Below are 22,506 nucleotides of genomic sequence, written 5' to 3'. Positions count from 1 at the left end.
AGGTCTCCATGATCTTGGTCTTAGGGCAAAGCCATTCCTTCCCTCTCTACTGATCTAGGATTTGATTACCGTGTCGAAGTCAACTACTCACAATGGCAAGATGAGCTATTCAGACCATTGTATGTTCTGCACAATTCCCTTTCATATTTATGAGTACAGTGTATACATTTATCCAAATTAAATTACAATATTATATATAAATACATGAGTCCATGTGAATGTTTCTCATTCAACTTTTAGGGAGTGTTGATCACATAATTGCTCCACATGCTGTGACTCATTTTTATAAATATGAAGCCCAAATGTACATACAAGTGTGTGCAGAAACACATGCTTTAGTAATTGCAAAAGGAACAGTAGCTTTCTTTAAGAAGAATTTTATTTTTCTGTGTAGCAGTAGTACACTTAAGTGCTTAGATATGGCACACAGTGGTCTTTTTATAACCTGTGTTTTTCCCTTTCTAATTCTCTGCATGAGAAAAACATTAGCCAAAATAATAATTTCCATTTGAGTTTTTAACCAGTTTAAAATGAAGTTTCTTTATGACTTTTAAGACCATAACACCTGTGAAAAAGAACAAGTTGTTTCAATAGACAGTTCAAAGACATAAAACTGCAGGATTTTATCTATATAATCTATATAAACATAATTTTATCCTTACAGATGTAGAAACCTTAGTTGTCACTGATCTTGGTCAATTGAATGGATCATTTAGAAACCAGTGCAAATTAATGTGTTTATATATGCAAACATCAATTTTCTATCATTTTAATTTTATGGAGCACTAGTGAGATGGTTTCTAATAATAAATTTTGCAGTCTGTAAAAAAGAAATGTGTGTATCGCTGCTGCAAGGCAACTGCAATGAAGGGAATATCAAACATATGACTACACCGCATCATTCAGCTATCAATGATTAAGCAACTAGTCTAGTTCATGAATTTTTCTTCTCACAATTGGAATCCTATGCTGCTGTGCTGGTTTGACTGAAAATGGGTTAATTTTCTTCATGCAGTTAGAAACCTTTCTTTTTCATATCTAGCATGCTCATTATTTGGACTCAGTTTGAGAACAAACAGATAACACCACAGCCCAGAGTTAATGTTTTTAATTGCTCTGGTCTGAGAGCCAAGGACATTCTGAGTGCTCTGCCAACAGGTGTGAGGCATCAAGGAAGGGGGACATGGATGGGGCAGAGCTTGACTGACATTCAGACTGATCAATAAGAGTATTCCATCCCATTAGGGTCATGCTTCATATTTAAGGAGAGTTGGGAGTTGGGACCTTCCAGGTTTGCTCTTCCGCTTTCTCTTGCCATCGAGCCGGGGGAGTTCAGTTGGGACGCTTAACCCAGCCTTTTGCCATTTTGCAGAGGCCTCTGGGCTTTTCTGCCTTTTTTTTTCCTCTCTTTTCTCTCTCTGGGATCAGCTTTAGGACCAGGTGTGGCTTGCTGGGACTGGCTGCTCAGTTGTGGACAGAGTTCATGAGGAATTGCCTCGAGTATCTTTTATTTCTATTTTATCTTTATATATATTTACTAGTAGTGTATTAATATTTTGTTGTTTTATTAAACTGTGTTTATCTCAGTCCGAGTTTCTCCCTTCCCTTTTGATTCTCTCCCCTGTTGGGAGGGGGTGAGCAAGTGGCTATGGCGGTTTGTACTGCTAGCTCGGGTTAAACCACAACAGCTGCACTGGCAGCTCCATTTGCAATCTGAGTTCCTTAGTGGTGACCACTGCACAAAGTAATGATCATTGTCTGGGGCTACCTGCCCAAAATGAGGCACCAGCTAGAACAGAGTAAGTGTGTAGAACCATCCTCTTGTACAGGGAGGAAATTACAACACCAGAGATTAATTAACAAACCTGTGATCACACTGGAGCCTGTTGTAGAGCTGAGAACTAAATAAGTTTTCTAAGTCCTACTGCAGTGCTTTAATCACAAAACCATCCTTCCCATCCCTTGCAGAGTCAGCGCTGTGCCAAGGAGTATTTGCAAAAGGGGAGGAAGAAGGTGGCGGGAGGTGTTGGAGGATGCAGTGAGCAAGGGTCTTGTCATAACCATTGTGTTCTGACTATTTTAACTTTGCGTTCCTACTCCGCTGCCGCGAGAGAAAGCAGCATACATCAGCAATTGGTCAGCACTTTAAACAGGGATGAAGCATCCTGGCATTTCTCTTGTACTCCAGCTTCTAGAATTCCTCTCCTCCTTGAATTCCTCTGTACAATATCAGTATAAAAATGTGCCTTTATCCCTTTAAAGGCTTTTATGTTCCTGTCAGTTGTCTGCAGATAGATGTAAGACTGCTACTTCTGGCCTAACCAGCAGTGTCTTTTCATCACAAAATGTAGAATCAGTTCAAATAATGAGTGGCTTAGCTATAAGAAATTTCCTTTCCCAAAGTAATAGAAATTCTACAAAAAGTTCTTGATCAATCCTTGGCATAAAGCCGAGTTGACAATTGAGCATCTCTCCACCTGTTGCCTTTTGGCATCAGGTGAGAAATGAAAATCTGTAACTTGGCTAAAGAGGCTTTACCAATTTTTAGTAAATTAAGAGATCAAAATCTTAAAAAAACAAGAGCAATGATGCTGGACATATCCTTCTTTCACAGGTGTAAATGGTCACTATGAATCTGTACTGACACGTGAGGGAGGGAGACCTGGCCTTTTGTATCAGAACTGTGCTGCAACATGCTTCAGATGAGAACCAGGTTGCAAGAATGGGAGATGGTCTAAGCGTCAGAGTTTGCTCTTATTTGCTTATGTGGAAAGCTGCGAAAACTTAGAGGTTAAGAGCTAGTGGTAGTTACAGAGCTGTGAGCTTCACCTTGCGAATAGATCTTACTTATACTTGCTAAAAGATTAAGAATCACAGAATCACAGAATGTTAGGGATTGGAAGGGACCTCGAAAGATCATCTAGTCCAATCCCCCTGCCAGAGCAGGAACACCCAGGTGAGGTTACACAGGAAGGCGTCCAGGCGGGTTTTGAATGTCTCCAGAGAAGGAGACTCCACAACCTCCCTGGGCAGCCTGTTCCAGTGTTCCATCACCCTCACTGAGAAGAAGTTTCTTCTCAAATTTAAGTGGAACCTCTTGAAAAGAAAAGCAGACTATCTCCCCTGTGTAAGTAAAATAAATATCAAATTTTGTATTTTTCTTCTCAAATAAGAGAAGAGAGTGTGTTCGTTCTTTATTCTGATGCAGTCTGTGGAGGAACTGTGTCAAGTGCTGTCAGTTCCATTGATGTCTGTGGATTTCTTATTACGGCAGACCCAGCCACAGCAGAGGTGGGTTACACGTAAAGATTTCAAGTAGTTCAGAATTGCCGGATTGGGTGATTTGCTATGGAGAGCCAGTTCCTTCTTGCCTTCCTCCTGGGGAAATTCCTGTTAATGTCAGTGTGAGCACTCACATGAGCAAAATGTGCAGAATTTGGCATGGGATTAGAAAACAACATGGCAAACAGTGTTGCTTAGCACTGTTTCCTGAGTATATCTGGCATTTCAGAGACGTTTCTTCCCCTGTAAAATCGTTGTTATGATAGTATTGCAGCATTTAAATATTGATGAAGACAAATAACACTGAAGCAGGGCTTGGGGTTTAAAAAACACCAATGCACTGCAGATGAATGTGCCAACACAGGCTTTTCATAACTATAGCTATCATGGAAAAGAGCATCTGAAATAAAATCTGAGCATTTGAGCCTCACTTACCACTCGTTTCTGCTGAAGGAATAGTCTTGTTTGCTCTGAAATGCCAAAATAAGCAGTCCCCACACCAGACAAACTATTAGTAGTGCAGACTGCAGCATTTGGCCAATTAATGTGAACATCATGAGTAACTGTCCTTGTGTCTCTTTGTATCTCACCGTCTCAAAATCTGAGACTACACCACTTAACAATAGCAGCATAAAATGAGAAAAAATGAACTTTCAAATAAGTTGGTAGGTGATCCACGAGAAATTACATGTATCTTAGAGTTTCACAGATACAATGAGAATAAACTGTTGTGGTTATCATCTATCCTGGTTTTCCTCTTAGTCTTCCCTCTATTGCTGTTTTACAGAGTTTGGGGGGAAGGGTTTAGAAGCATGTCAAAACCTTATTTATTTACATCCCACTTCTCATTAAACTGTTCCAAAGGCTAACTTACCTTGCTATAAGGGACGTACACCTTACTTTTAGGATTAATTTGTCCAGTCTTGGTAAATCTTTGATTAGCTGTATTGTTTAATTTCTTTTCTGTCTATAGGTACTTATAAGCTGGAATAAAATTGTTTCTTAGCCATCCTTTTGAGGAACTAAATACAGTCAGCTCCTTAAATCCGTCACCCCAAAGAGTGTTTTCCAGACTTTATCATTCTTATGGATCTTCTCTGCAGCCTTCCCAATTTATAAATGTTTCTTGAGTAGTAAAGTTTTAGAGCAGGATATATAAATCCAGTAGCAGTCATCCACCTGTCAAAGGCAATTGCAGTAAAGGCTCCCTGTACTTAATGCTTGAGATTTCCACTCTTTATAGGCGATGATATTACACTGGTTTTGGCTACACTGTTGCTGTGGGAATTTACAGGTAGCTGTTTGTCTAGGAGAAGGTATGAATGTTTTTCAGTAACACTGATTCTCAGATAAGACTCACCCTTTCTAAGAGCCTGCATTTTCTGAACAGAGATGTTCTGTTATCCATGCTGAGAAGTAAACTGCTTGCCTACAGCTACCTCATTGAGTGATTCAGATCACTTTGTTACAATAAGCACTCCTTTACTACTCATGAGTTCTTCAACTGTAGTTGTTCAAGCTTTATGAGGAATGACTCCATGTCTTCTTTCAGATAAATGAAATAAATAATATAACAGTATAATATAAAAAATGATCCTTGCATTAGAAACACCTGCCTTCCAGAGAGTCCTTACTTCTAATTACACTTTCAGATCTGCCAGTTAGACATTTTGTAAACACAGGTAATTTTGTAGTGTTCTAATTTCTTAGTCAAAATGTCATGCAGAACAAAGCCAGGGAGCTTACAGAAGTCGTTTAAACCAACACCTTTATCTCATTCAACCACAACCAGAATCTCTCTTTTCTTTCTTATCACGTTAGCGTCATGATGGTGATTTTTTGTAAACTTGTTGGATTGGCATGGCTCATATTATTTACTTTAACTGAGTCATAACAGCCTTTCATTTGTTATGTTCAGGTCTGATATCAGCCTCGAGTTCATTGACCACTTTTGCTCTTCTTTTTCCCCCACAGTCCTTCAAAACTTCCTTGTTGTTTCAAACCTCATCAGGAGTTAAACATCAGCCAGCTCTTTTAAAACACTTGGTAGGAATTAAACCAGAACTCCCACTGCGAGCCAAAAATGAAGGCATGAGCCAAGGTGTGGATTCTATTTCTAGCTATAATCACTGAGTTTTGTAACATCTGGTAAACAACTTAGGGGAAACCTGTTCCGGCTTTAGATCCCATGTTCATACTTGGACCATAGTGTTCTGTCTTAGACCTGAAAATAACCTTCCGTTTTAGGAGGCAGCTGTGGAATTAGTTTAAGGTGTTTGCTGGCTCTTCTCGCTATTTTAAAAAAAAAAAAAAAAGTAGAACTGAAAGGCACTAGATTTTAGAAAAAAAAGAGTGGTTTAGTTCATTTCATGCTGATTGAGCAATATTATCAGCTAAACTGTTTATACTATGTCAAGTAAGTTTGTTTACATTCCCTTTGTGCACGGGCCTTTCACACAGCAGCAGAGACATGATGCTTTATTAACTGGCAGGCCACAAGAACTGCCAGGAAAACAGAGTGGGGGCTATAGTATCTGAATCGTCCTGTGTTTTTCAAGACCAGATTTCAGCTAAATCCCTTTTATTTTCTGTACTTTTGTCACATGGACGAGTACCAGATATCAGTACAAGTACCAGGGAAATTGTACAATAGCACCGATAAATCAATGCCTGCCACAGTAGGAAGGATGGTAAATTAGCAAACAAATAAGCTTAACAGGAAGGCTGTCGAATACATTTGCCTAAATAACTGCTGCACTGGCCATGCAACATGATTCTATTCCCTGGGAAGCAGCAAAGGGGTAGTCAGGAGATACTGGCTGTTGTGGGATTCAGGAGAAATGCTGAATCATGATATGCCCCCTTTGCCCTCCCATTTATTATTCCCAGTTTTGGTTTTAACCATAAACTACAGCTAGTTCTTAAATCTGTCAGCTAGGATATGAGATCAGATGGCAAGGGCTGTCCCATTTTTGTTTTTCTAAAAGGAAAAAAACCCCAACACCTATCAATTCAGATAAAAAATTTGCATGTTATTTTCTTTGCCATTCTTGGTCATTGCTAGTTATTATCAAAAAGTATCTGGAGAAAGGCAGAATGGGCAGGTGACCCTCTTCTCCATATGTCTCTTGCCAATGAGTGGGTCCATGTGGCTGGGCCAGGCTGCTCCGTGGCGTGGCCGCAGCTGACTGTCAAACAGAATTGTAAAAAGTACACGTGAAAGCCAAAAATGTGACCGGGAAACCTAAGAATGACTTCCACTCTTAGCCCCTTCATTCCTGCGTCTGGGGATCATGCCAGGTCACCTCAGGGAGAGGTTGTTTTAGGAAGAGAAGTGTAGGAGGGGAGAGACTTAGGAAGGAAGTGACCCGGCGTTACTGGCGGCTGATGGGTGCTGAGAGAAGGCAAGATTCTGCAGCCTTGGAACCGTGAGGAGGGGTGCAGGGAAAAATGTCAATGAGAAAAAATAGTGGTGAGAAAATGGAAAACCAGAGAGATCAGTGCTAGAAGGGGGTGAGGCATATAAATCCCTTAGCCAACGTTTCAGCAAACCAGGGTGTGCTGCAGGAGCCCTGGGGCTGCCTCACGTGGCTGAGGCTCATACAAACCTGACAGTCCGGGCAGTGAAACCTGGCGATGCCAGGGAAGGGGAAGGAGAGTTGCTGTGAGACATTCTGGCCCAGGAGCTTTTGCTAACTACTCAAAACATAAAATTGTCATGCAGTAGAATAGTACTTGTTTGAACAGGCTCAATGCCATGTGGTGTATTTATACTAAAAATATCAGTGAAATACTAGACAAAGTCTGTTTAAAACCTGTGGCTCTTTGACCTGGAACATTTTATTTTCTTGTCCTTGGCAAGGCGTGGTGAAGGCTCAGCCATGCCTCGGGCAGATGGTCATTGTCCTGCCTCACCTGCGCACGGACAGACGGCACATGCAGAATGAAAGGGTTGTCAGGCATCAGAACAGGCTCCCCAAGGGCAGTGGTTGAGTCACCATCCCTGGACACATTTAAAAGACACGTAGATGAGGTTCTTAGGGACATGGCTTAGTGCCAGTGCTAGGTTAACAGTTGGACGTGATGATCTTGAGGGTCTTTTCCAACCAAAATGATTCTATGAAGAGCGGAGAGGCACAGATGTCGCTTTGTCCCAAGGCCTCACAAGTCATTGGCACCATCATGAAAGAAACCAGGTATCCTGACTGGCAGTGCTGTTGCAAGCTGCCTTGTCTGTTGTTTTTCATATGACTGCAGAATGCAAAGTCTTTAATCAGAATAAGGGGTACTTTGATTGGGCACCGTTGAAACCTAGATAAAAGAGGAAGGTACTAATCTCTGCATGAATGCAATTGAGCAAGTACATTTTGTTATTTGTTCCAGTGAGTTGTATAATCCTGCTTCCCAGTCATCCAAATAGGATTTAGCATTGTCAACATGTTTTTCCTAATAGGATGATACGATGAACTCATGTCCATGCGAGACTGGAAAGCCAGATTACATGCCTCAGGAGACTATACGTTGGTTTTAGCTGTTAGTGAAATCTGTTTTTTTCAATGATCAGGTCACAGCCTCGAGGCCACCCTACAGGGGAATCAACAAGCGATGGTGTGCCCCATATAAGAGCCATCACAAAATTGGGAGGAGCCAACCATTTAGTGCAGCATCTAAGTGGGGTTTAAAAAAAAAAGTCTCAGTTATTCCTTTTCCAAAAGGAATATTACTTTAATTAAAGCCCTGTGACCCTTCTGCTAATTCAGAAATGCTCCATAATAAATTCAGGTGGGTGCATCTCCCCCTCAAAAGAAAACCTTCAATCAGTGCTGCTTTGCCAGGTTTCAAGCATTATTCTGTCATGGTACTAGTAGGACACACTGCAACTACATGGCTTCAGAGGAGGAGTTGCTTCTTATGAGCAAAATATTTGCAGCATTTTGGGAGCATAAGTTCTAGCACATCACCACAATTGCAGTGTAAGGGGACCTTAGGGTAACCAAGAACCAGTTGTGCATTTTGTCAGGAATAAGTCAGTGTTAGTCACAGTAACATCACCCAGCAGAAGTCCCATTTCGCCAGCTCTCCTGAATCCTTTCCAGCCCCCTAGAATTGCCTGTTCAAGGGGTGTCTGCAGCTGGACCTCTGGGGAAGGAGCAGAGGACATCTCTGCTGCCTGCTTGGCAGTACTGACACATGCCATCATGTGCCAGAGCTCTACGGGGCAAGGAAACTCTGACAGAGACACATTTTAACCCTAAAGAGCCATACGTAGCTCATAGGACCTCAGTGGACCCAACTTTACCAATATTTTGTGTGTGAATCCTTAGTTTCAGCTAGAGCTCCTGGAGCTATTATTTTTTAAACACCATGTAAAAAGAGAAAGGGGGTTTCTTTGCACGTTACAGTTCACATCCCCTTTTTCTGAGCTATGCTGGAAAGGAACACAACAGGTGAAAAGAGTTAAAAATTTTGGTGATGTATCATTCTTGTTTGCATTGCTAAAAGTAAGGTTCTGACAAAAGATGGCGAGTCGTGATAATGCTTTGTGGTCTTGGGCAACTCATATGCCCTTCTTATTCCTACGTATACTTATTATTATTTTAAAACAATATTTTATAGGTATAAATACGTACTATGATATATAATATTAATTCTTATTATGAGAATAAGTATTGTTATTGCTATTCTCGCTTGCATATTTCCAGTGAGATGGGAAGATCCAAAGGAGTAGGTTTGTTTCTGTCTTTTTTGTCTGGGGTGCTAGCGGAAGTGTCACCCTACTCTTTTCAGCCCAAGTTTGACAGATACTGCAAGCACACTTACGTGGCTTTTCAGTCTGCACAGACCGCAGTGGCAGCCTGACCTGGGTCACTCAACTCCTAGTACATGAACTTGAATCACTACTTGATTGCCTCAGGTTTTCTTCTGTTTTGCCCTGCCTCGGCTCCTGTCTAGGGTAGAGGAAAGAGTGGGAAGGAGGTGGGAATGAGATGTTGCCATACTCTCTTATCTCTCTAGTAGCTTATTGCTGTGTGAGTGACATAATGGAGTCCTGAGTTGCATTTATTTCAAATTAAGCGGTGTGCTGCGCATGGAAGCACCAAGTGCCAACTCTGAAAAGTAGACTGTCTTCTTTGTCTGCTACTTAGTATTAAGAAGACAGAAGAGTCTTTAGTGGCAAAAATAATGAAGAGTAATACTCTGTGACTTGACCATTGATTAAACTGGAAAGGGTTGTGTTTGCTTATTTAACATGTACAGACAAGGATCAGCAGAAAAGAGACAGACTAATTCAAGCACTTGAGAAATATAGGAAGGATGTTGTATATGGTCTGCCCGCCTCATCATGCAACTCCAGAAGTGTCTCTCCAAGCCAGCAGAAGGTATGTGATATTCTGACAGCGTAGGACCTGTCACACACGTAGTACTGGGTCACATAAGAGACGAGTTTCCCCTTAGTTGGCTGTACTCTGAAGAGCTGGGAAGTGCCTGTAACATAGCAGGAAGTGCAGGTTTATTCAGTGTGGCTCTTCACAGTCGAGTCAAACACAGATAATATGTGACTCTCAGTTTTGCCATTTGGCAGCTATCCTCTCATCTGACTATTGCTATCCCCACATGGCCTGGAATCACAGGTACCCGTGTCATGATGACATGTACATGACTGAAATGTGTGCCTGCACTGACAACATGCTAGTCACAAACCCACACATCTACTCTTTGCTCCTTTGGCAAATGGAATTAGAATTTTTAACAAAGTATTTCCTGGGTGCCCAGCAAAAAAATTTGAGCTTATTTATTGAAATAATTTTTTTATGTGTGTGGCAACATTCTTATTAGGATGATTTCTGTACACAACATTTTCAAGATAACTAAATCCCAATGATTTTCTTACTATTCCCACTGAATGCAATGCAATAACTTCACGTTGTTTTACAGTATCCTCTGAATTTCAGAATGGTGTTTACTGGTAAAAGTAAGACCCTAAAGTAAATAATCGTAATTCTCAATATTCTGTCGGAAAGCAGAAAGTGTACAACCTCGTGCTAGTGTGAGTAACCTGTTCTTCACCAAATTCTGCCAGTGGGCCTCACCTCAACAGACAAAGACTTGCAAAACATTTCATTCTGCCATAGTCCAGAGTCCTTCTGGGACAAAGATTCCTCAGCAGACTATATTTAGATTGTAAAAATTTATATTTGTTGAGAATTATAGTGAGTTTACCACTAGAATACCAATGATGCTGTTTATAAAGAATGTGATCCAATTCAAACACCTGCATTATTTTGATTTGTAAAATCTTGCTCCCACTGAGATAAGCATCAAAATGTTAGGCCACAATTTCACCTCTTGTATTTCTGAGGGTAATAGTGGTTCTCTCTGAATTCAAACTCATGAGACAGAGTCATGCCCACACCCGCATGGGCGTACAAGGAGAAATAACAGAAGATGCCATCGGAGAAGGGCTGTAAGGTTGCCACTGAGACATCAGTTCCATAGATGAGAATGCGCAATATCCAAGGAAGGAAAAATGTCCTGTTCTCCCTCTGTGAGCCCTGGCAAGCAAGATGGAATTTGTGTAGTTTCCCAAGAGAAGGCAAAGGAAACTAGAAAAGGGACTCGTTAACTAGCTCTAGTGCAGTAGCAGGGTGGCTTTACTACTAACGGCCACTCCTGAAACTCGGCAAGCCATTCAGACCACTTGAGGCAGTTAGAAGATAGGTTCTTAAAATTCCTCCTGAGTGAATCAATTTGTAGGAGACATTTATTTCAGTTAATTTCTTATGTGATTTTTCGGTCGGTTACTTTGTTCTTTAACTTACAGGCAGGGTGGTCACTGTTGGAAAATGGTCACCTGTATTTGACATCAGGTCGGAACAACTGCTCCAAGACAAAGAGAGAGCAGGCCCCCTCTGTATCATCTCAGAAGATCCCTTCAAGAACTCCGTTGCCAGGTTCTACTGCAAGAAAGAATATCCAAACCAGTGCTCAGCATGCTTTGTCTCGGACTCCTGTCCACAGCTCTGGTACAGACAGATCATCTGTTTCACCATTCCAGCGGTCTCACATGCATTTAAGCAGTTGCAACATGAAGAAAACATTTCCAAACTCTTTCAATAAAACATATTCTGGGGACCTCCTTAATAAACATTCGATTTACTTCACAGAAAAGACGCAGTATTTTACCCCTCGAATCTTAAAGACATCACACCAATCTTTTCTTGTAAAATATAGGTATTATAATCCTCCTCCCCCAAAAAAGATCTCCTCCTCTGGCAGACCATCACTTCAATCAGCAGACATCACTGATGAAAAGAAGAGAGAGTTGCACAGGTACTTCCTCAGTTTGTTTACACATTGGTGCTAAAAGTTAAGTAATTTTACTTTCAAACACATTGTTTTAAGAATAACTGATTTTCACTGTGCTTTTAATCTTTCAGCTTTTTAGAAGATGCACATGCGAGACCACATTCAGATCCTTTTTCTCAGCAGCCAGTTGAGGTTGGTGCAACCAGTTTGTTACAAAGGAAAAGAATGGAGGCCACTGTTCATACAAAAAAGTTGTCCTGGTTGTGTGGAAATGAGATGGTAACAGAATCAGTGGCTTTGGGGAATATACATTAAGAGCAAAACCAAAAAATTAAATTATCTTGTGAAAAGTCATTAAGACTGCAATTGAGAGATCTATCATGTGTGGCTAGATGGGGTCAGCTGACTTCTGTGAATAAAACAGGAACAGCTAAAGTAACTGGTCTCTCTAAGCAACACAGATGAGGCATTATGCGATGTGAAGAAGAGCGTATTCCGACACAAATGGGTTCTTCTGAAACCAGAGCTTTTTCCTACTTGACTGGCATCTTGCTGCACACTAAAATTTCAAGCAGTCATTCCAGCTTTTGGTTGATTTACAGCCTTTCACTCCATCCAAATAATAACTTGGAGCCCAGACACATCCAGGCGAAGCGCCCATCACGCTGCCCGCAGGCGGTACCGCACTGTGCCGCACAGGACTCTGTCTGGGAGCTGCACTCCATTAGTCATCTGGATTTTCAACATGAATGGGGGATGAGTTTAGTGGATTTTAGTGCCCTTAAAAATACGGGATGTTTAACAGTAGTCAAGGGCATGCATGATAGAGAGGTTTTGTATGATTCCTTGGCCTGCTCACTCCTTTGCAGAGTCAGTGTTGAATTTCTATACTGCCAAGAAAGGCACCACAGGCGTGATTTGTGGTAGCCCTGTGCTAGCTGGGACTACTCCATTCTTTGTTCCAACCACCAAAACCTTCATTTCACAATGTTATCAACAGAAGCTCCTTTTCCTATTTGATAACCCACAGCAAAAGACAATTTAAATAACAATCTGCTTTTCTAAGTCTTCTCTCAGTTATAAATGTATTTTGCATGTCCTCTTAAAGAAAAAGTTATCTTATTTGAACGAGGTCTGCTAATACTTTCTATTTTGTCAGAAATTTTGATTCCTTTATAGCATTTGCATCCTTTTTCTCAGGTTATACCTTGTTGTTTCCATCTCTGCTAACACAAACCTACCTAATAATAATACATTTTATTTATTTATATGAGTGATTGACACTCAAGATATTTATTTCATGGACCTGGCCTGTCAGTTCAGTATGATGTTGTTGTGATTTTCGTATGTTATGAAATCAGATCATTTTCCCCTGATACTCTGGATGGAAATATAAAATGTTAATATGAAGATAATTTTTAAAATCTGCTTTTCCTCTTTACTTCTTTGTGGTAGAACTATGAATTACGGATTCCCAGTTCTGAAAAGCTGCTTTCTCTAGGATCACAACTTGAAGAAAAGTAAGTTAAATATTTGTTTGTCCCTTTTAACTATTTCTAAGTTTTATATAAAAATACTGAAGTAGGAATCTAGTGAAAAGTTAAAAACCTGGCACAAGAGCCTATTACCAGTAGATGTGTGAGATGAGGAGAAGGGACTCTGACAAGGATACAAGATTCAGCTACTTGCTTGGGAAGTGTGGGATTAGAAAGTTGGAAAATATTTTCCAACTCATTCCATCCCCTCTTCCTGTTGGCAAACTAAATATGTTAAGAATAAGTAAATAATAAATAAATAAACAATGTTAATAAAAATTTGTCTTCTGATGCCTGCACCTCATTCTTTGGAACTATTTTCTTTAACTGGTTTTTCACGAAAGGCATAGATATTCTTGATTAATGAAATTAATGGATTAAATTAACAGATCAACACACTTACATAGTTGACCAACAGAGCTGTGAAAATCAGTCATTTAAAAAAAGCATTAACCTGGATAGTAAAACAAAATGCAGACTAGTAAACAGGTTCATCACTTTTGAATACGTTGGCAAAATTCTTTGGGTTACTTAATTACCCTAAAACTGCTATCTCTTTGGATGGTATTTGCAAACCTTATTTGTATTTGGTGTATGTTAAAGAAAGATGCTGACAGCTTGTGTATTTGTATAGAGAAGAAGAGTATCTTCGTTTTCTTCAAGATCTTACAAATGATATTTTGATTAGAAATTGTTATCACAAAGAGTAAGTGCTTTGCATTTCTTATTTATTCCTTTAAGTAACAAAATTTTGACCAATTATTCAATCAGTGTAAATAATTGGTGGCTTTCATGAGATTAAAATGAAACTTGAAATTTAAAGTTTAATTTGATGAATATTTTTGTGACTGCACCTTATAGGAGTCGTGATTTAAACTGAAAATATTTTCAGACAGCCTTGTATTTCCCAGAGACTCCTAGTAGAAACATGGAAACATCATGTTCTCTGACCCTGTTCTCAAGCTTGTTCTCTTATGTAGTATGGTGTGGTGAGAGACATTATTGATATAATACAAGTCTCATTCCAGTTCCCTGTCAATCCTGAGCTAGCAAGCCAAGGAACTACAATGAGTCTTCCCTAGCAAAGCGCATCACAGCAAGATTTTGTATTTAGAGTTCTTCCTCCCTCCTATGAGAGCAAAATAAATAATTTCTTTCTTGAGGATGTATGCGCTATCACGTTAACGATCCACAGGTAAAGACTGGAGCTAAGAGCAGCTGGTGCTGCTGGTGTCTAACTGCAGCATCCTCTGCTGGTTTCATGTGCCGTACGTGACGCCCTGTCACACACACACACACACACCACCTCGCACTCCCATTTCTAATAGAAACCTGTCACATTTCTAATATTTAGAGAGCTGTGGTAAACCACAGGTCTGTTTGTAGGCCTGCTAAAAGTGACAATGTTGTGTGCTCCTTTTCTATACCGTTTCCTGGCCAGCATCTTAAATGGGAGAAACTCTTCCTTCAGTAGAGGATTTAACCGCAATGTTTGAGATCTCAGTCTTTGTCAAGTGTGGTGCTTTGACGCTGGAGAGGTGCTAACCCCCTGGAATCAGACAAACTCGGTCTGACACCAAACCAGGATACTTCCCTGTCAATCTAGAGGATTTCATTTAAAATCCCTAAGTCTCTTTTAAATATACAGAGTGTTTCAAAAAGATGGACTCAATTTCAAAGCTATAGTGATTTCAAATCGGGTCCATCTTTTTGAAACACCCTGTATTTTTTAAGCAACAACACAGGTGGTTAGTTTGTTTTCTGAGCAATCAGTTAAAGATAAGACTTCTCCTCCTCCTTTCTACATATGGCCATTTTCAGAGAAACTTCAAGGCCCAAATTGGAAGTGAATTTTCTGGTTACAGTGGCAGGAACAGGAGTAGATTTGAAAACCACTGACTCACCACATGTTCAAAAGGTTGCCAAGTATCATGCCTGGCATACGTATAGTTAAAAAGAAGATAACGTCAAACTAATATAAACCCTCAAAAAGCTGCTGTGTGTCAGCCACCATATTAACAGGAGGATTACTATCCTTCAGAAAATAAGGTTTCTCTCTGTTGGCTTTAGATGGAGGTCGTTCAGATGCTGTGCACTCTTCCCTCAGAAATAAAAGCTACTAAGAAAACATGAAAAATCATCCATTATTTTCTTGGATAGTCTCTAATAACAGAAATTAATTTCTCCACAGAATAAAAGTGAATAATCAATAGTGTCCTTTTATTTTAAATCAAAAGTTGAATTTCTAAATAGATTTTGAGACAGACTAGAAAAGACACAACTAATGGTCTTAGCTAGCCTGCTGCAGGATTAAGGTTTATTTAGACCAGTTTCTCTACAGATAAAATTGTAAATGCCCTCCCAATTTAAATATACGGAATACAACCAGAGCAGCTCCACTGGGCCCTCCAGATTATTGCGGATATTTTCATTTTTTATGATTCAAAATGCAACCATCAGGTTAGATTTAACTGAGTTGTGATTGTAGAACCTGGACACCTAATTTCCCTAGTCAGTTAAGTCCTAGTTTTTACTGATGCTCATCACCATGAGCAGATCTTTTGCTTGCAGCTGGTGCTAGCCATCAAAAAAAAAATACAAAGAGCACTTTCTGAAGGCATTTCTCTTTCCCTAGCACACCCAGTTAACAAAACTTCAACCTTCAATGTTTCCCTCAAAAGTCACTGAAAAGTGGTGGGACAGTGCTTCACAGCAGCAACAGAGAGATTCAGGCCCCATCCAAATATGTTGCATTGCAATAAAAAGCACCAATACTCTTGTATTAAGTGTGGAAGAAGAAATCGGAATTCTACACATGAAGACTGTCCCTGGTACAGTTCCTGCCAAACCGCATACACTTGGAATGAGAATATTCAACAACCATAAAAAGTTTAAGATTTTATTTTTAAAATCCATTTTCAAGTATGGTAGGGACGGGGAGGGAATGGAGCAAAAGTGAGAAGATGTATTTTAAGTGATCTGAAAGACATGCTGAGTGGTATTTTTCATTTGGAAGTATGCGGCCTTTGAGCAGTCTTTTTTTTTTTTTTTGCACTGATGTTCCTTTTTATTCTTTTTTTCAGGGCATTAGAAGATGTATTTCAAATGCACATTAAAAGTAAGAGGCATAACCTTGATGAGGTGAGCAAAAAACCTCTATTATTAAATACTCTGTCACCTCCAGTAGAAATGTTGTATATCAATGCTGAGCAACAATTTATGGCAGATCAACCGCTATGCAATTTAAATACCAGGCGAGGAGAAACTGCTTCTACAAAAGCAGCAGGAAGGGTGCTTTCCATGAAGGGCTGCTAAAGAGAGATTTTTTCCTATAAGTTTTTGTGTATTACCCTAATAAGGTTTCTGAAAGACAGATAATGTACTTAGAATGCAGAATGGCTTTAATTACATAAAACCTGTTTACAAAGAACATTCGTTGCTACACTTTTTTGCTGTGACTGCTATTTTCTGGAGTAGAAAGCAAGAGAGACTTGTAAGCTACGACTATATTCAGTAAGAAGACCCTGGTTTTTAATAGCTTGCTTTTAAGTATTTGGTCACCAGAGCAGAATATAAAACTCTAAAAGTTGAACATTAAGGCTCCCCATGTGGTGCCTGCTGAGAATTATACACCTCAAAATGCTTATCTGAAAATCTCACATGCTGAGAGGAAAGCTGCCTATGGAGAGACAATAGGAAATGCCAGACACAAACACGCAGCCACAGTTGTACCTCTCTCCTCTGCTAGACTGGCATCTGATCTGGGATGACTGAAAGCACCTCTGCCTGTGTTAATCCAGATCTCAGAGCCCTCTCCTGAGAGCAGGGCTTATAACTGCTCTTTGAAAAATCTGGAAGAACACACTGTTTTCCTTTTTGAAGTCACTCCCAGAGAACATGGTATTAGTGATGTCGTTGTTATCTTTGCTGTTATCCAAGAGGAGTTGAAGCATTTGCCCATGAAATGGGGGAGGCAGACTCCAAGGCCTTCCTCAGGCTGGGGACACCCAAATCCAACATCACACCTCATGAGCAGATGACTCCACTGGACTTTTGAAGCAGTCTCTCTAGGTTAGATAACAGGAGCAAAAAATGGGAGACACTAGCACTATAAGCCAAGGTTGCAGCACTCACTTAAAAGGCACTAAGTTTTCCTGCTTCACAATAACTGCAAAGGATAGACTCGTTCTTCTTTACGGTTTCTGTATTAAAGACAAAAAAAAAAGGAAAGAAAAAGACATTCCTAAGGGTCTGGAACAGAACTCTGAGCTCCACAGAGGGTGTAAGAGTTTAGTCCCAGCCTTCCACTTGCTCTGCCAACCAGCTGCTTGTCAGAGGGTCCCAGCCCGAGCACAGGGCTTGGGTCACGGCGCTCTTTTGTCTCACACTTCTCCCAAGTCCTGTAGGGAGCGAGTCTGCTAATTCTGGCCTTGAGAGGGATTTGGTGCTCGAGTCCTCCCATAGATCTGATTTTAAGGGCCTCTATACAAGAAGGCATTTTGGTTGGTCTGATGATCCTGAGGATTCATGGTCAGAGGTTTGGACTTTTCATTCTAAAGCTCAAAGTGCTGCAGCAGATTCAGGCCGGACCATTTTTGAGGAACTGGCAGTGTGGCTTTTAAATGGGCTACCTTTGCTGATTTGTTTCTACAAATTTGTATTTTCTTCAACACTAGGCACGTGGGAGTTACGCATGTGGGAGTTACGCATATGCTTTGCACAATGAATAAATAATAATCAAAGGAAGTATAAAATAATTAGAATGCAGAAGGTTATTTTGTCTTTCAAAGTGCCACAATTAGGAGACACTGGTTTGATATCTGTTTAGATGATGGTCTGAGTGACAGTCAGTATGTAGCAAGAGTGTTTGAGGAATGATCCAAGCTGAAATTAGTGAATTTTAAGTCAGTTTTTTGGGGAAAAAAAATATCAGCAACAGAGCCTCAGTTTGAGAAGGTATGTCATTCATTCACATCTGACTAGAGGATGCCGAACGTATTTCTAAGATCAGCTCCTGCAAGGCTGTGAGTGCCTTAGAGATAGAGCTGAGAATCCTTTACAAGGAGACTGAAGGAACTTAATTCCTTCTTCCAGAAGGCTCCCAGAGCTTCCAGAAGGATGAGATTGTAAACAGTAGTGGATTTTGACTATATCCTGTTGTAATATGTTTGATGTCTAGCAATGTGTTGTTCTGTACCTGAGTAGAGCTTAAGCCTGGTGTTTTCCTCTGCAAAAACACTGACTGAAGACTCTGCAGAAACTTAGACAAATAAAATTAACTGGCAGAGAACAGATTTAAAGGATTTTTTTAACCATGTATTTGCATGTTTAGTCACGCAACGATGAAAAGAAAAACACCAAACTGCCTCTATATATTAGAGGGATGTAACATGTGCAGGAGAAACAACCATTGTTTTGAAAGATCAAGTAAGACGCGTAAGCGTAGCCTACACCAGGAGAAGCTTGCGGGCAATGACATTTATTAGAACAGGCACAGTTCCCACAAGAAAAGTAATGGAAGCTGAATCGCTTTGAGACTTTTAAAAGTGAATTGGCCAGCGGATGGAAAGGAATTCCATCGTGATTAGAGTTTTTGTCCTACAAAAATATATTTTTGTCTTTTAGTTTCTTGTCTTCAAACCAAACTATTTTTATTCACTATCACTGTTTTCTGGATGAGACAGACAAAATAAGAAGATGGAAACATTTGTCAAGGTCTTTGCAGTGTTTTTTTACCCATGCTGGATACCTGCCAGCATGTTATTTAGGTACACAGCTATTCTGTGTACTTGCTGTACAAAACCAATGCTCCTCTCCAGGTTCCTGCTGGCACTTACTCCAGCACAGTGTCTGAGATCTGTGCCCTAAAACAACAGGTCTGCTGCCAGTTTGTGCTTTGTGAGGATGCTTAAACCCATCCAGCCGCGTTGCCTGACACACTGCCCACATCTGGCCATGCAGCAGCTGAGCAATCCCCACCACTTACACCTGTGGCTGTAGCACCTGTAGCCTCTTCTGCAGCTCTGAAAAAGAGAGTAGCAGCACCACTCTTCCAGGGAAAAGGATGGGCACTCAGTGGGGTTTTACATGGGGGCTGAGGAGGAGAAGAAAGCAATTAATTGATTCATTCAGTTAGAAGAAAAAAAGATGTAACTGCATAGCAGGGAGGGAGAGAATGAAGAAAGACTATAGGAAGAACATACATGGAGAACAGAGGCACAAAGACAAGATCCTTTTAAAACAACCAGCACCTTCCCTCCTTGGTGTTATTCTCTATGAACCTACATGGCAGAGTTATTGATGTAAAATGAGGGCACAGAGGGCAGTTCTTTCACTGGAATCCAGTACAAGGCAATTTTTAAACTGGTTCATCAGGGTATGCCCGAGGAACAGTTTTCTTTGCTTTAGAACATGCAATTGCAAACAACGTGCCCAGGAGCAGGCATGCACTACGCCTCCCGCTGAGATTTACTTCTGCTGTTCACAGTTTTACTACCCCTGCGGACGGCATTCTGTGGTCTGCTCTGAAATCTTCAGCGGACGCTGCTTTTCACCTACCCAGCCCTAGACATTCAAACATTTCTTTACGTTTTAGAACTATAATTTTTTTTTTTTCCTAGCACACTTGTTAAGAAACTGGAGAGTTTTTCTAATGAATTTTCACAGAGTGAGCATGTTCCCCCATTTTCTGCAGTAATGAAACGATCTCCACTCAGGAAAGCTTGTAAAAGTTTTTTTTTTTATCTAGCCACTTGTTCAAAACCAACATCAGGCAGTTTTATACCTTTAGGAGTGCAAGGATGATATTTCAGCTGCAGAATAAGTGGCCTCAAAACCTGATCCATACTCAGATACAATTCAAGAAGCCATCGATTCCATGAAAAATATCTCCTTAAAAAGAAATAAAATGCTTGTTCTTGCTAAGAGGTAGAGGTAAAAGAGTAGGTCTTACAATCCATTAAAGTGGAAAAAATGTCACTCCTGAGCTTGAAGTAGCCACTGGAATGGGTCTGTGACGGCATCATTTCAGGAAATTTCATGGGAAACCAACACAGCACCTGCAGGAGCAGGGGATCCGGTGCCCGTCTGTCTCCCAGTGAGCAAACTGTTCCAATTAACTTATTTCCTGGAATTCTATAATTTAAAGCCAAAAGGTCTTGAAGACAAAAAGTAATATCTTACACTTGTTTTATGGCTTTGCTCTTAGGAGGATCATAAAGTGTTTGTTCTGAAAAACTGCAGTGTAAAGCCACCAAACGATTTAGCTGAGGTGGAGGGGAGGTGGAAGACAGCTGGTAAATGGCATCCAGCAGGGTTCCCAAATATTTCAGGACAGGAACGCAGAACAGCACAGGCAGCTGAACACCCCAGTGGTGTGGAAGCTGAAAGGCCATTTTACTCAACCAAACAAAATTATTTGCTTTGATTACTGTGTGAGTATAGCCTCAGTGATAAGACCCAGCAAGAAGTGTCATAGGGTCTTTCATAGCCAGTAGTGGAAAGATCTATTTTTACATTTCTAACGCAAAAAAAAAACCAAACACAAACCAAAACTTTTTTTATGTACCACACCCCAGCACTATCCTGAGTCACACTGAAGCAGACACGGGAAAAAGCAACTTCCACTTAATCCCTGGCACTATCTCCTACATGTTCTCTGCCCTTCCCTTCTTCAAGTGCCGTACCCTTTCTACTTAGCCCATCACGTCTCATGGGATCGCCTTAGGAGGAGATAGATCGGCAGATGAGTGTGGTTTAGGATGCTAATGCAATAATTACTGGCTTAATCATCAAAGTGAATAAGCAATTGACCAACAGTCCCTTTCAGCACTGCACACTGTTGCCATTTAAATACAGATTTTTTTGGTAATGTACCATAATTAGATACTGTGCATGGGAAAGTTTTAAAAGTAAACCAGTAAAAATGAAAATGACTGCTCTGAGATGAGCGCAGGACCCAAGTTTATTCTTCTCACGACAGAAAACGTCAGTGATCTGCTATGTGGAAACTTTCTTTCAAACCAGTAGTGACCCAGTGGCCCCATTGCAGACAGAAGGGGAAATGTCCTGTGGAACAAGTTCTCTTCTGCACGGGACATAAAGTAGGAATCTTGTATTTTGGCTAAGTGGCATGGCTACTAACATTTATAGAAATTTCAGCATGAATAGCTTCATTTCAATTTCTTAAATTCCTTCTGAAGTTTCAACTGGACGTACTCATTTCACTGCCTGCTCTGGCAGTGTGTACTGAATAGCTGAGTATTCTGAAACGTTGCTTCAGTTCTTCCCATTCCATATGCACCCTCAACTGTGTGTGTGCAGTGACAAACACTGTTTTCTTCAAGTACACAGGTATCTGTGTCTGCAAACCAGCATCTCCGTACACAGAGACAATTGGAAAATATAAACAGATGAGTATCACTAAACATGGTCCATCCCACAGCCACGGGACATGCACACAATAGAATCTTCACACCTGAGTAGCTGTCGGCTTTTCTTACTTTAGCCGCTGAAACCAAGTCTAACCCAGACCATGCTCTCGTTATAGGCTGGGAAGATCTAGAGGGAAAAAGAGAGGAAAAGGGGACGCTCCCGTAGTTAAAATGCAGGATGAAATCTGATGGCTCAGCACTGTGCAAGGCTGGGCACAAGCTCTCTCAGTCCTCAGCCTTCCACTGGATTTTTCTCTTTGGTTGAAGGTTCACGTTAGCAGTCGACTCAGCCAAACAGAACACATAAGATATGAAATTATCTTATAATATTTACAAAGAGCTGTCCTGTGGGTAGGTTTTAATAACTTTTAGATTAGTTCAAAAATTATTGTAAGAATCACCTCAGAGCCACGGGAGGTTTTAAAGCTGCTCTTTGCACTGTTCTTGGGCATTTCTTAATGTCTATCAAGGCCATAAACTTCTCAAAAGACAAAGAAATCACTTGACATTGGAGACTGCAAGTCTTATCTGTGAGGTTAACAAAGCATATGCACAGAGAAATCCACTGGATCTCTGTCACAAGGAGTTTGGATTTTTGCTGAACATCAGTATGCTGAGCTAGAAAAGTGATTCCTTTTAAAGCATTGGACATTATATGTTTTTAGCTCATGGAGAGTGGATTATCCGTTATCCTTATTACGTTTCAACAAGAAGAACTAATTTTCTGTTAAAAGTGTTTAAGATTGAATGCCCATCGCAATGACCTTCAAATCAAACTCAAGTGTTAAGATTTTCCCAGTAAGCTCCTCAGAAACTGCAAAACAGCTTCTAACTCCACACATTTTTTCCCTCTCTGCATGACAGCTTCTAGACTCCACTTTGTGTCATGAATACCCATAGGTCATCTTCCACAGAACAGGAAGAGGCCATCACGGTGAACATCTCTTAAT

The 22,506-nt window shown here is 40.5% G+C and overlaps 1 protein-coding gene across 1 annotated transcript in view; it reads left to right on the top strand.

Annotated features, from left to right (window-relative positions):
- Nucleotides 1-22,506, top strand: part of LOC135986442 (spermatogenesis-associated protein 7-like) — a 40,574-nt gene that overhangs the window by 13,002 nt on the left and 5,066 nt on the right. Inside the window, exons 4-9 of the mRNA XM_065630368.1 lie at nt 9,541-9,662; nt 11,105-11,613; nt 11,721-11,868; nt 13,045-13,109; nt 13,759-13,830; nt 16,208-16,265. Coding sequence (XP_065486440.1) covers nt 9,541-9,662; nt 11,105-11,613; nt 11,721-11,868; nt 13,045-13,109; nt 13,759-13,830; nt 16,208-16,265 — 974 coding nt within the window. The remainder of the gene's footprint in view (nt 1-9,540; nt 9,663-11,104; nt 11,614-11,720; nt 11,869-13,044; nt 13,110-13,758; nt 13,831-16,207; nt 16,266-22,506) is intronic.

The sequence above is a fragment of the Caloenas nicobarica genome, chromosome 3 (assembly GCF_036013445.1).
Source record: "Caloenas nicobarica isolate bCalNic1 chromosome 3, bCalNic1.hap1, whole genome shotgun sequence".
Lineage (NCBI taxonomy): Eukaryota > Metazoa > Chordata > Aves > Columbiformes > Columbidae > Caloenas > Caloenas nicobarica.
This window is presented reverse-complemented; position numbering and strand designations above follow the sequence as displayed.